At 48.3% G+C, this 15,160-nt stretch overlaps 1 protein-coding gene across 1 annotated transcript in view; it reads right to left on the reverse strand.

Moving 5' to 3' along the window:
- Positions 1-15,160, reverse strand: part of LOC118213469 (fibrillin-2) — a 103,778-nt gene that overhangs the window by 68,369 nt on the left and 20,249 nt on the right. The window contains exons 7-8 of the mRNA XM_035392484.1: positions 11,268-11,393; positions 6,083-6,208 (exon numbers count right to left, since the gene is read on the reverse strand). Of these exons, the coding sequence (XP_035248375.1) occupies positions 6,083-6,208; positions 11,268-11,393 (252 nt within the window). The remainder of the gene's footprint in view (positions 1-6,082; positions 6,209-11,267; positions 11,394-15,160) is intronic.

Raw genomic sequence — 15,160 nt, forward strand, 5'->3', positions numbered from 1 at the left:
TTTTGCGTTTTGTTGTGAAAATACTGCCCAGGGCTTTGACATCATTATCCCAGGAGGCCTTGCTACAGAGGAGCTGTGAAATCTTACAGAAGACCGCCAGGGGACCGGGGAGGTCAAAGGTCGCCCAGCTTAAGCCAGAACACGCAATCAGCTGTGAATAAACATGGCGTCCGGGGGGTCCCCTGTGCTGCCGCTGCTCCCGAAAACAAAGATTTGTGTCGCCCCCGGAGCCTCGTGCCTCTGTATGAGGGCCTCATCGGGACCAGAGATGAGCGTGACCAGCCCCCCCCCCCCCCCTCCTCGCCGCCACCCCCCCCCCGGCCCTTTTAATTGGCGAAACTTTGGCAGCGGGGCGCGAGAAACAGCCGCCTGAAATGGCCGCGCTTCCTGCAGTATGTGGGTCAGTGGGGGCCTCCTGAAGCCAGCGGCCTGTCAGACGTCTGCGGCACCAGGAACCGTCCGCACGTGCGCCTCCCGTTTTTTTTCTTTTTTTTCCCCTCAAAGTTCAACATCCTCCTGCTCTATTTAGGACACCCCGAAACAGGAAATAACTAACCGGTCGCAGTTAGAGAGGAAATAAGCACACCGCACATGCGGACACCAGAGTTTGCTTACCGTAAATACACACAAAAAAAACACAAAATCGGACGATGAGCGCTCTTAAGAATGGACAACACTGTCTGACACAAGCTGCAGCTGAACAACAATAACCTTGATCTGCACATACCGCTCCCTTGCAGATAAACTTCCTACAGCAACATTTCCTTATTTCAGCAAAAGCAGACCATGCAGGTTAATCTTCAGTTACTTCATACCAGCTCTCTTCTTTCTCAAGACTAAGTACAGCAGTGGTGGTATGAGGTACAGTAATTCGCCTAACCCCAAACGCAACACAAACTTTCAATCAGTTTAAATTAACAGCAGGTTCCTAATCCGCAGCTAGCTGTCAAAATAATCCTCTATCAATTCTATACAACAACCTACTAATTTAACCAGAGCTACAAGAAAAGCTTCGATGACAAGATATGCAAAACAAGAACTTTGTCCGTCTGAAATATGACAAGGTGGCCTCCACATGTGAGCTGGAGGTCTCGTTCCAGCTCTGGCGGGAAAACAATAATAATCCACTAGCTCACCACCAAAAAAAAAAAAAACACCCAACAGACAAAAATGTTATTTTATTTTTCTAATAAGTACAGCAGGCAGCGTGCCACGGAACAGCTTCATACGGCAAATAAAATGGCCGCTGTGATTTCACTCTGGAGCTTGTTGTTTTATGTGTAGAGGCTAGTTAATATCTAGCCTGGGGGTGGGGTTGGAGTGGGGTGAGATGGATCACTGCCAGACCTGCACATGCTCAGTCTTGGGATGAAGAGTAGGGACCAGCACTCTAGGCTGCTTAATAAATAAATAAAAAACAGGTCTTTTTTTTCCCCTTCCTCATGTGTCTTACTTCTTCATCTTCCTCAACCTCCTCCTCCCAAAATACATCCTTCGTACAGTCTGATGACAATTAAACTTTCTGATGAACTTAAATATTCATCTCCCCCTTCTTCTAACATCCTCACACCAAGCCTTCCGCATTCAAATGAATGAAAACGAACGGACGAAAAGTTCGTTTAAAAAAAACAAAAAACAAATTAATGATTAAATTAATTATTCAAATTTAAAGACAAATCTGCGGCCAACAGCCCAGTAATATAAATAACTAGCCATTATCCAGACAGGTGTATGGGGCATTTGATTGGTTAATGAAGCTGACCCAATCAGAGAAGGGCATAGCTGTCGCAGCTATGCAGACGGCCCAGCAGCAGAGGCTGGCGAACGCCCCAATAAAAGGGGATTTTTTCTGTGACTCCAGACCTTCTAGTTTCCTCCTCAGCTGGAATGCTGGGCTTGCCCAAGGTGCTAATTGCAGGTTCAGAGCTCTAAATCACACATCACACACCTGCCCCCCTATGCCCCCGTCCCTGCTCCAAACCCCCCCCTGAGGCGAGCGGTATTCTGGTCCTGCCTCAGCAGGCCCCGCTGGGGCTCTGGCGATTTTGGCGGGATCGGCGGGGTCAGCAATAAAACCCGCCGCGCGGGTGTGTAATCGCTGCCGGGGAGGGGGGCAGGGGGCACGGGGCACGGGGGCAGGGCGCACGCAGCCGACACCCCCATTCACACGAAATCCAGAGCGAGGGTGGAGCCTCGGAGGAAGAGGCGAGGCTGGGGGGGGGGGGGGGGGCGGGGCCATGATGCCACGGCAACAGTGACATGACAAGGCACACACCACAAAAGGGGACAAAGGCTAGCTTTTAAGCTGCCTTGTGAAGATGGGGAAGGACATGAAACTTATCATGCTAATAGGGGCTGCTGGGTGGCTCATTCGGTTAAGGCTCAGGGCAGGATGCACCGGTGCATGGGCAAGCTCCACGGTCTCGACTCGAATGCACACCATGCCAGTGCCGACTGGCTATTCCATCGCCCAGGGTATGGGAGGGTTCAGTCTGTAGTCTATGCCTTGCAACCCTTTCGTCTAATCGTCTTGCTCGTGTATCTCAGGCTTTCCGTCAGCCAGCGCATCTTCGCTTTCTCCTGTTCTAATCCTCCTCAAACTTTCTGCAGCTTTTCAGCTTTAGTGGACCACGTGCTCCCTCTCTCCACTCTGACCTCACTCGAGACACACAGGCCCTCAATCCGACGTCTCTGGACAGTCACTCGGGGTCAGCCAATGAAATGTCTGCTTTGTGAGCGTCACCGGTGCTGCCATTTCTTATGGACCGACCACGTATCAATTTGAGGCCAGCGCAGTGTCTTGCATCCCTGTACAGTTACCAGGTCACATGGTGTTCCCGATGGGAGGGGGGGGGGGGACGGAAAAATTCCTTTCATTTCCCACCCCCTGCCGAGGATTCCAGGAGCCAGCCAGGAGACTGACCTTTGACCCCTCGAGGGAAAGGCCCTCAGCTTAGCCCTTGCACCTCACATTCTGAACAAGGACGTGGGAAACCTCTGGCCGGTCACACAGACCCCCAAACCCCCCCCACTTCCCCCCCCCACCCCCAGTCCACCTCCATCCCAGCACTCGGGCTACGTGAAGTTTCTTCTTCTGTAGTTTTTTTTCCCTTCCCTTCTCAATCAGAGAAGCTGTCAATCACCTCAGTTTCGCACGTTAAACATCGATTACAGTCCATTGTTACTGACGGGGCTGGACCGGTAAACTCGCCCCACAGTGGATACGGGCTCTCAGTGGGCATTACGTGCAAATGGGCAAGCAGAATAATTCCATAAAACACACACGGCCCAGCTAGAGCACTCACTAAAAATTTCAGGAATGTCGAGGAAAATTCCAACGGTATTCCCATTTGGGAGCATCGCCTCGTTATGAGGAGACCCACTCCTCCCCCAAACGGTCTTAGAACATATTTATCGTTCCAAAGAAGTTCGGTCAAAGTCGCAGAGGCGTGCTGCACGCAAACACAGGTAACGTCCCTCAACGGTTATCATTCAGCCACAGAACCGAAACCCAAGTGGTTTGTCCAAACTCTCCAGGAATGTTCTGGAAGCCAAAACCTGCTAGCTGGACAGGAACGTTTTCAGCACACTCTCGCTCCCCGCCAAATCCGCTTTTGAACCCGCGATGGTTTTACAAGCAGGCCAGGTGCCCGGCGCGCAGACATCAGAGCGATGGACACAGTTCACCTTTCATCCGCCAAGTAGGATCCAGCCGTCAGGCTCTGGAGCGAAACCAGAGGCGATTTTCATCCGCCAGGAGTTCGGTCCGAGTGCGGACCGCTTGTTTGCACAGATGTCCGTCGCCTTTTGAGTTCTCCGTCTCACTTGAGCTCAGTTTGACACCCGCAGGCAATAACACACAGCAATGGGACACTAATTAGCCACACTGGACTTTACCACAGGGACTTTTCACTCAGTTACCACAGAAACACTCAGCACAGAACTCAGTACATGAAAAAGCACAACAACCTTATTTCTGAAACTGATTAATCTTTATAAAAAAATGCCATGACTAATCTTTAAAAATATGCCCAACAGTCAGCTGTTCGTGTGTGGGCATGTGCGTATTTGTGTTAGCTTCTGTGTAAGCGCATAATCATACCTCACTGTCATAACAGAGTACGGCACCTTAACAGTTTTATTTTTCGAGACTTCAGAAAACAAACTGGATGATTTCCAACAGGAAAATACCTGGGAAAGCATTTTAAAAAAAGAATCTGGCTCAGAAACAAAGTTGGAATAGAGTCACACACACAAAAAACAAGCAGTAGCCACGGCATGGGGAAAGTCCTTAAATATTCTGCCATTAATAAGACCCAGCGATGCCACTACAGTAGCCATAAATTACAGTTTTAGCTTAAAGACGAGCGGTGGAGATGGAGAACAGATACAGGTTTCTGGAAAGTTCTGAGACGCTGTACGCGTAGGCGTTTGGGCAGAAACAGCTCAAAGAGACGTCCCCATCAGCTCCGTGCTGTAGGTTACCTGAGGAGGAACGCATCACCTGAGAAAACTGAGAACAGAGCGCGACACGTGGACTCATCCAACGGCAGCATGCAGTCGAACCCGGCTCTGCTGTCTGACACAGCTACAGGGAGAGATAACGAGACAGGGCCCCATCCACTGCTGTCTGACACAGCTACAGGGAGAGGGCCCCATCCACTGCTGTCTGACACAGCTACAGCTACAGGGACAGGGCCCCATCCACTGCTGTCTGACACAGCTACAGCTACAGGGAGAGGTAACGGGAGAGGGCCCCATCCACTGCTGTCTGACACAGCTACAGGGAGAGGGCCCCATCCACTGCTGTCTGACACAGCTACAGCTACAGGGACAGGGCCCCATCCACTGCTGTCTGACACAGCTACAGCTACAGGGAGAGGGCCCCATCCACTGCTGTCTGACACAGCTACAGGCAGAGGGCCCCATCCACTGCTGTCTTGACACAGCTACAGGGAGAGATAACTGGAGAGGGCTCCATCCACTGCTGTCTGACACAGCTACAGGCAGAGGGCCCCATCCACTGCTGTCTTGACACAGCTACAGGGAGAGATAACTGGAGAGGGCTCCATCCACTGCTGTCTGACACAGCTACAGGGAGAGGTAACGGGAGAGGGCCCCATCCACTGCTGTCTGACACAGCTACAGGGAGAGATAACGAGACAGGGCCCCATCCACTGCTGTCTGACACAGATACAGCTACAGGGAGAGATAACTGCAGAGGGCCCCATCCACTGCTGTCTGACACAGCTACAGGGAGAGGTAACGGGAGAGGGCCCCATCCACTGCTGTCTGACACAGCTACAGGGAGAGATAACGAGACAGGGCCCCATCCACTGCTGTCTGACACAGCTACAGCTACAGGGAGAGACAACTGGAGAGGGCCCCATCCACTGCTGTCTGACACAGCTACAGCTACAGGGAGAGATAACTGGAGAGGGCTCCATCCACTGCTGTCTGACACAGCTACAGGGAGAGATAACAAGACAGGGCCTCATCCACTGCTGTCTGACACAGCTACAAGCAGAGGGCCCCACCCACTGCTGTCTGACACAGCTACAGACAGGGAGAGGTAACGGGAGAGGGCCCCATCCACTGGCAGACAGCACTGAGTGCTCCTGAAGGGGGATCACACTTGATCTGACACAGCTGCCCTTGTATGTAGGTCACGAAGATAATTTTAGCCCGACAGAAAACATCCAGTTCACCAAGTCAGACAGCTGTTTTTCCTTCTTTTTGTTCTTTTTTTTTTTACTTCAAAGGTAAGTGTCAATCATTCTTTCTTAAGATAGACAATGCAGCCTCCAGGACAGTGGGGGGCGCTAGACTAAATCTCTGGAGCTTAATCAATTGTTTGCTGCATTTTTTTTTTTTTGGATAAACACAATACTGACAATGGTGTAACTTCATCACTCACTCAGTCACTCAGTCACAGACATTCGCATTTGTAGGGCTGGCCCCGCTGTTGCGGTCCAGCCAAAAAGTACCAACAGTATTTACATATTTTTTGGCATATTTGTGTGTGTGTTTGTGCCGTAAGTTTGGTGTCGGTCCCTTTCCGTGGTCCCCGGCCGTTACTCACCAACGCAGCGGGTTCCGTCCGGCGACTGGGCAAACCCAGGTGGGCAGGAACAGGTGTAGCTGCCCGCCGTGTTCTGGCACTGCCCGCCGCCGCACACGTGCGGGACGGTCGCACACTCGTCCACATCTGCCAAAAAAACCAACCAATAGCAGAAAAGGGGGGGGGCGGAGTCACAGTCAGTGATTGCTGCATCAGCATTACAATGTTCAGTTAAAGGGTTAAATAAAAACAAACACAGTGCAGTTAATGCTACATTAACACGCACAGTATCATGCTAATACAGTGTGTTAACTCTTCAATCTTATCAGTTTTCAGTTTTCTTGAAATATGAGCCAGCTGAAATAAATCCCACCAAAATATGTTTTGCTCTTCTTTCAGTTTTACAATGTTGCGTGTATACTACAGTATTGGGAATTCGAACACGCAGCAAGAAGTTGTACTGAGGACTTATTTTTTTTTATTGAAAGATAATGAAAACAGCATAAAGGTTCGTGCTGCAGAGAGAAAGAACTCCTACAACCTGCAAGCACTTTGCACAGGAATGTCACACCTCAATCAGCAGCTGTCCGTGCGCATAAATCACAGGGCCCAACTATTCAGACCTGAAGCTGTAAACCGTGCTGCGAACACTCTCAGACACCGGTATGGGTCCGAGGTCTGTTTGAGGAGCCCCCGCCTGCTTCCCCTTGTGGGAAAAACCTTCGGTTTTACAGAGACAAGCGATGTTCCTTCCTTACAGTCGCCGCTGGGCGTGGGAGTGTTACCCTGGCATGTTCAACTCCAGATCCAGAGTGTCCTCTAAAATGACTGTGCAGGGTTGCATGATGTCAGAAAACAGCAATAATAGATTACACTGCAATATGTTTAATATTAAGGAGCTTTCATATTGCAAAAAATGTCACGCACTATTCTTTATTACTATTTGCAGTATTATGAAAAACATGTTTTTTTATTGTGCTTCACACTTCATTGGAATGTATTACATTGGCATCCATTTTCCAACCTATTGTTCCACTGAATCTTCCACTCTCTCTCTCACTCACTTTGTGACTCCCGCCCCACTTTTCTTCTCGTTTCCACTAATTACCCTGGCTAAATGAGCTGATTGACTGTATACACCAACACTGGTTCAACTCATAGATTAGATCACAGCAAAACATTTCACATCGGGACAGACGAATAGGTTTTGGCTGTCATTCATGCGCTTATCGCGAAATATAGCTGAAATGTCAGATGGCGTAAACGTTAGGGCTAATTGAGTAATTAAGGCTACAAGTTGGCATGAACACCAGAACCAGACACGGCTCTCGTTGCCCACCTCTCATCTCCACTGATTAATCGCGCGGTGTTATCTCAAGCGGCGTTATCAGCAGTTCGCTAAACGCAGTCAGATTCGTAAACCCTCTCGTGCACACCTGTCACAACAGCAACAGCTGGAGCCACGCGCGTTAACGGTATAATGACGACAATTAGCTTAGCCCTTCGCCGCGGACCGCGCTAAAAACGTTAGCGACGACCGTATCCTCTCAAACTTTATCACCGTTCCTGCAGCCAGCATTTTGGGTCAGCAAGGGAATCGTTCCAAGACGTATTTAATTTGAGACGCCTTATTTTCGCCTCACTGAAGGGACGCTCGGGATGTCAGCGACCGCACATTTGTCTCATTTGGTAGTTTTAAAAATAAAACATCACGTTGCGAGCGAGGTCACTTTGAAGAGCCCGACCCACCACAAGATCATAGAGTAAATGTAACGACGCCGTAGGTGAGTTATTCTCACAAAGCTGTAGGTGAGTTATTCAATACAAAGCTGCTATTTTAACCTGAGATGGAGAGAGAGGAGCGGGAGAGGGGGGATAGAAGGGGGTCAGACAGAGAGAAGAACAGCAAGAAAGGGGGAGCGAGTGAGAGAGAGAAAAACTGGAATGCTCGCTGGCCCTAAAAAGAGAACACCCCATGGCAGAATAACTAAGCACGGTGAAAAAATAATAAACAAAAGAAAACTTTGACAAAACACAGACGCAGCGAGCACAGCCTGGCCACTGCGACCGGGGAGACGTCCACAAACCAGCTAGCACAAGGTCCGCTCGCTGGGGAGACAGATTGTCGTTTTCTTAGAAAAAAATGTGAACAGTGCAAGAAAAGCGGGAGCTCGGTGCTATTAAAAAGTAAATAAGATTTTCCCTGAATCTGAGGGTCTGATATTAAGCAGACAGGCTGCCATTTCCTCTGAGGGAGGAGGGAGCGTGTCGCTTTAGCTGCACAGTATGCTAACAGCCGCAGCAGCCTGTGGGACAGTGATGCTCATAATAATACAGTAATGATAATAAACAATGATTCATATGCACGTATAAGCAAGCACGGGCGTGGGGGATGGGGGTGAGTCTGGATGCCCGACTACCTGCCCCTTTGCCCCAAGTACCCGATGTGCCCCTTTGATTTAGTTTTTTTTAAATTTTATGTATTGTTATTGTCATTAATTTTCATTCATTAATTTTGGTGAAATCAGATTCTGTAAAATAACCAAGTGGTTAAACAGTTTTTCTAGATTGGTGCCATTGTTTGTTTTTTCATTTTCTTGTTCCATACAACTGTTCTTTGTTTTATTTTGATGTGCTTTGGCAACATAAGTATAAACTTGTCATGCCAAATAAAGCACTTTTGAACTTTGAACTCGAAAGAGAACAGAGAGATCAACATTAAGTTCTAGAGAGAGGAGACAGAGAGAAGGGAAGAGAAAGGGTAAAGAGAGGGTAAAAGGAGAAAGAAAGGGGGGTGGGAGAGAGACACAGAGAAAGGGAGAAGGTAACAGAGAAAGAGAGACTGAGAGGTAGAGGGTGAGAGAGAGAGAAAGCAAGAGATAGGGAATGGAGGAGAGAGATATAGCGAGAGGGAGAGGGGGAGAGTGGAGAGATGGAGAAGAATAGAGGGAGTGAGAGATAGGGAATGGAGGAGAGAGATATAGCAAGAGGGAGAGGGGGAGAGAAACAGAGGGAGAGAGTGAGAGAGAGGAGTGTTGCTAGCAGCTCTGACACGCGGCAGTTAGCTGCAGTACCTCTGGTGCCTCAGGGCAGTAGACTCTTAATTACACAGCAGCATTTAAAATGACAGAGTCCCCAGAACGCACCTCTCATTCCACCCCCCCCGCCCGCCCCCCCCGCCTCCTCCAGCCTGCGCCCGTAACCGTAGTGATATCTGTGCCACGGGGGAGCTGGCGCTGTCCCGTGACGGTGCTGGCGGAGAAACCGCTGCACGCGCAGAGCCTGTCGAAAGCTTTACGGCGAAGACCCAGACACGCCAGCGCGCCGCAGAGCAGCCCGGGCGCCGCGATGATGTCACCGAGGCGGCGGCGGCGGCGACAGCCGGGCGTGCGAGCCACTTCCTGTCCAGGCCGCTGCCCCCAGGCCTGTGATAACAGGCCCCGGACCGCCCGCTAGGTCCACTAAGTCTGCTAGCCCCATCGCGTGTAAGCGTGGAGGCTACTGGGCCTGCAGATCGCAGGGCCTTAGCCTCTCTACAGAGGCCTCATTTACAATAATGATAACATAAATAATAAATGAAATGCATATGATAAAATTTAATAGTTATTATTCAATAACATAATTATCAGAATGCAGTAGCCGATGGCAGACCAGTGTCTGCAGGTATTTGTGGTTTCCTTTCAGTCAGCAACCAATTAAGGCTTTAAAAACGAGGTGCATTTTTAGCCAATCAACAGCTTAAATGAATCACTGGTGCAGAAATGAACTGAAAGCCTATGGTAGGCTGTATGGTTACAGACCTACAACCTGAGCAAAGTTCCCCGTTCCTGTGTCTACAAAACTCATGATGTCAAGCTAAATGTTTTCCTTCCTCTAACTGTGATTATACCTACATTACTACCCCTTTGAAGAGAAGGTCTTTTGGAATGTTTTTTTTTTTTTTAATTCTAAGTCAGTGTTCTAGAACTCCACTGCTTTCAGTCGCCAGCAGTGATTGTGACATCATCAGCATTAGAAAGCTCAGTTAAGAACATTCTAATCACATATTTGTGATCTCACACCTTAAAGGGTTGAAGAGCCCTGAGATCTACCTTTCTAACTGAAGAGAGCCAAGGGAAGTGCGGGCAGGTTTAGTGGATTAATGGCATCAGGCTGAATGGTGAACCTTACTGTAAACCTGGACTCATGTCCGTTGCATAAGGAGGCTGGCTTCCAAATATAGTGATGTCAAGGGCATGAGGGAATGCTGGATAATTATGCTACTTGTGGAGCATAGAAAGGGGATAAGGTAGCAAAAATCAGGAGGAAAGAAAAACTGGTGAAAACTGAAAATTGTATCTTTTGGGACTGTCAGGAACTTTACTGGTGTTTCAGTCATTAAAGTGTTTTAGTGCCACAACCAGCAGAGCAAAGCAAACTTCCCACCTGGGACAATAAATGTATTTATGATTGATCACACACACACTCACGCAAACTTCCTTTCACACGCACACATACACACACACACTCTCTCTCTCACACACACACGCACACGCGCACACACGCACACACGCACACACACACACACACACACAACGCGTACACACACACACACACTCTCTCTCTCACACACACACACGCACATACGCACACATGTACACACTCACGCGTACACACACACACACTCTCTCTCACACACACACACGCACACACCCTCTCTCACTCAGTCACACACACACACACAGACACACTCGCTCTCTCTCACACACACACACGCATGCACACACGCACACACACACACCCTCTCTCTCACTCACACACACTCTCTCTCACTCACACTCACACTCTCTCTCACACCCACACACTCTCTCACACACAAACTCACACTTTCTCTCACACACACACTCTCTCACACACAAACTCACACTCTCTCACACACACACACACACTCTCTCACACACACACACACACTCTCTCACACACAAACTCACACTCTCTCTCACACACACACACACTCTCTCACACACGCACACTCACACTCTCTCTCACACCCACACACACTCTCTCACACACAAACTCACACTCTCTCTCACACAGACACACTCTCCCTCTCACACACATACACTCTCTCTCACACACACACTCTCAAACACACACACGCGCACACACACACACACACACACTTTCTCTCTCACACGCACACACACACACCCTGGCGCTGACTCACCCTCGCACTTCTGTGTGCCCTCGTTCTGCAGGTGGCCTGTGGGACACTTGCACTCGTAGGACCCCACGGTGTTGAGGCAGGTGCCCCCCTCACAGAGCCCGGGGATGGCCAGGCACTCCTCCACATCTGCAGGGGGCAGAACACAAAACACACGCTCCTTTACCCGTCTGACCACGAGCCAACGAATCAGCAGAAAGGGTTCTTTAGCTCGTCTCTACAGGGGAACCCGTTCTAGCTCTTTCTGGAACCCTCTATGGTAGGTGTGAGAACTCCCAGATCAAACATTTCTGCCCAACGAAGAATCCTTGAACTATAATAAAATCATAATAAAGACATTCTTTATGCATAATAAAATCCACGGTGCACGAACGGTCTCGTTAATAAAGTTGCTTGGCAACAGTCGCCCGGTTACCAGGATGAGCGTCCCCACAGTGTGGATGCAATGCGGTATCGAAGTGCAGGTGTCCTCAGTGCTAACCCGATGTAGCCTGTTGGCAGCGACTGCACCCCTACAGCTGTGGAACACTGAGGCCCTGTAATCAGCCACCTGGGTGGCTGCATTTCTCAGGTGCGCATGAAGAAAATGAAACGACCTGTTCAGACGACGGACTGAAATCTTTCATTCCCACTGACTGCACATTAAAATTAAATATGGTGTCCCACAGTGCTATTTTAATTCTTGCATCTACATGAATTCTTGAGAGTAATCTTTAAAAAAAAAAAAAAACAAAAGAAAAAAACATCTTGTTTCTAGTGGGTGGTCTTCTTACCTGAGGGCCAGTACACTGCGAATCAGAGCTTTGCTACGGGAACCGATCACACATTATAAACACCATCATTTCCTGGATTTATAAACGCGCCTTTTCCCATTTAACCCCATTAACCATGTTAATCCCATTAAACCTCCACGAATCCCTGTGGAATTTCATTTCGATTCTGTAGTGATGAGTCACACTATGGCCCAAAGCCGATTCTCTATGCGCTCCTTCCTTTTGTTTATTATGAAAACAAACACCGGCCAAAAACTTGGCCTTTCAACGAAAGCGCTAACCGCTACGAGAACATGGTCTTATGCGTTTATGCATTTAACAGAGCTGAGAGAGAGAGAGAGAGAGAGAGAAAAAAAAGGACATTTACTCAAGCTTCAGTGGAACAGCTCGCACATGAGAAACGTCCAACATTAAAAATAGTACCGTGTCAGTCGAAGGTTACCGCGACGAGTTTCAAAGCAAAAGATCAGCCAAAGGTCATAACCAGAGGAAGCCCACATGATATTTATGGGTTTAATAGACTTGTGATTATGGAACATGTGCTTTTTTTTTGAAAAACAAATCCTCCTTGCCTTTAAAACCAAAAATAAAGTTTGAAAAAAAATGAAAATCTGAACAAGACACAAAAGAATGTATGAACCAAGACTGATATAGGTGCTTTTGCTGGTTAAAAACACATTATATAAATTGGTGCCATAAAACTTTTCAGAAGCTTTTAGAACGTACATCATATATTGTGTTGGCTATTCACCCTCTCTAGGAATCAACTGAAACAGACCAGACAGAGCAGAATGCTTTGTGTAAACAACAAGCTGTGACTAAATGCTATTAGCACATGTCTAAGCGCCCACATATTTTTTGCTTGTTTTTAGGTTCTATTCTGTTTTATGTGTTTCCCGGTTTGTTCATTCCTGTCAGTAAACCTAGCAAAGGACCTCTCAAGCCAGCAGCCGGTCGCCAGTCTAAGTTAAGTGAGAGCCATCCATTCATGCTCTAAACCGCGGGGCACACACACCATCCACTCACACCTGGGGGCAACGTAGCCTCTCCAGTTAGCCTAGCCTGCATGTCTTTGGACCGTGGGAGGAAACAGGGAGAACATGCAAACTCCACACAGAAAGGCTCCGGCTGGGATTCGAACCCGCAACCTTCTCGCTGTGAGGCAACAGTGCGAGGTGTAAAATAAGGGCTCCTTGTGTCCTAGGGAAGGGTTTTTTGTGTGTTTGTTTTTAACAGCGGTGTCGGGAGGGGGGTGATGAGTCTGGGTGGGGTGATTATCGCAGGCGGGTGTTAACTCCGCCCCCAAATCCACACGACCGGACGGCGGGGGACACGCGTCCCGAACAACAAGAGCGTGTTTCATTCCCAGGTGAGGTCACCGGGAAAAATCGGGGAGGGGAGGGGGAGGGGCAGGGCCGACGTGAGGGGAGTATTTCGAAAAAAAATGCAACCGATATTCGGCCCACTCCCAGTGATCTCATACAATCTCCAAACAAGAGCACACTTTTTAAAAAGCATTAGACTGCTCCCACGTTGCTTATTTTACTTGAGTAGCTGCTTAAGGATTACATCAGAATATAAATAAGCTGGCAAATTGAGCCAAGGGAAATCATAAATATTCCCAAACACAGAGGACTGAGTGCCAGTGCTGTCTCTGAGGCTCAACGATAATCCAGTCTGCACAATAAACAGCTGTTTTTATACGAATACATGCATCACTTTGGCGGACACGATCATTAGTCTGCATCAATATTAGTCAATATGGCACTGGTTTCTGCGAATCTTGCGTCTGCCGTGGAATTCTGGGTAAATTACAACAGCTTTCAGGCCGTTCTGAGTGCCCGGGCTGTCCGGATGGGCGGGGGGTGTGGTGGTGGGGGGTTGGGGGGTTGGGGGGGCGGTCCTTCGGTAACGTAGCCAGCACTTTTACGGGGGCGGGGGAGGGGGGCCCAAAACGTCTGGTTTGGTCCTCAGAAGGGTCGGTAATCACACAAACCCAAAGTGTGCTGGTGCATTTAAGGAGCCTCCATCTTACAATGATGTAAATGAGGGGAAGCACTTGCATGCTTAGTAAGCCCAATTCAACTGATCGATTATTAGATTTTTCAAACTGCATTTTGATTTCATATACATAAATAAAGGCATTTTATGGAAGTCAAACCCATCAAAACAACAGTAACACAGTAATGAAGCTGAGTTCACATCACAACATCACTAACCACGCAAGCCCATGTTGTGATGAAGCACTGAAAACATACAATCCTACAGTCATACCTTTACCTTTGCATCTGGGCCCATTCAAATTTGGCCCATTGATGAGAGACTGGCTTGGCCCTCCACGCTAAACAGATTTCAGCTTTCCTGGTTTAGACAATACGCTCTCAGACTAAGTAACAGACTCATAATGCGCTTAGAAAGGAGCCAGTATTGATGAGAATCCGCAGTTCAGATCTGCATGACTGGGATCAGCAGAGCGTGGATAAATCATAACACCATTAATGACTTCCTGTGTCAAACTCACGCTGTGTTATTTAGTCTTAAACAGAACGGTGAGCTCTGTGAATCGTACCATGGAGAAATTCCCCTCCAGCCCAGCCGAGAATTCTCTACAGGAATGAAGATCAGACAAACTTTTAATTTTTTACATTTCTGGGTGATGCAAGTCTGGACTGATGCATGTCCAAGACTGTAACGCAATCTGAACAATAAAATCTTCCCATCTTATTGGCTACATTTGCGGAGGACTCCACACACGAAGCATGCACACACACACACACACACACACACACGAACACACACACACAGCTTTGATTGTGTGCTCTATCATGGGGGGCTGTTTTGATTCAAACCTCTGTTTTGAATCAGGAGCTGCAGACTCTGTCGGGACAGAGTGGCAACACTAAGCCAGATCTGAGCCTCACTTCAGACCGCTCTACAGACACATCTCTAACATCCAACTGTCTTAACTTTTTTATTTGATTTATTAATTTATTCAGTTATATTTTATTTTTCACAGCTGGGCAGACAATGCTGAGGAGCCATCGGCACTAACATAATAAGCAGCTGCATGCTTTGAGCTCTGAACTCTGAGCTCTCGTTCTGTTCCTGAGTGTTTGTAAACAT

The sequence above is a fragment of the Anguilla anguilla genome, chromosome 14, assembly GCF_013347855.1.
Source record: "Anguilla anguilla isolate fAngAng1 chromosome 14, fAngAng1.pri, whole genome shotgun sequence".
NCBI lineage: Eukaryota > Metazoa > Chordata > Actinopteri > Anguilliformes > Anguillidae > Anguilla > Anguilla anguilla.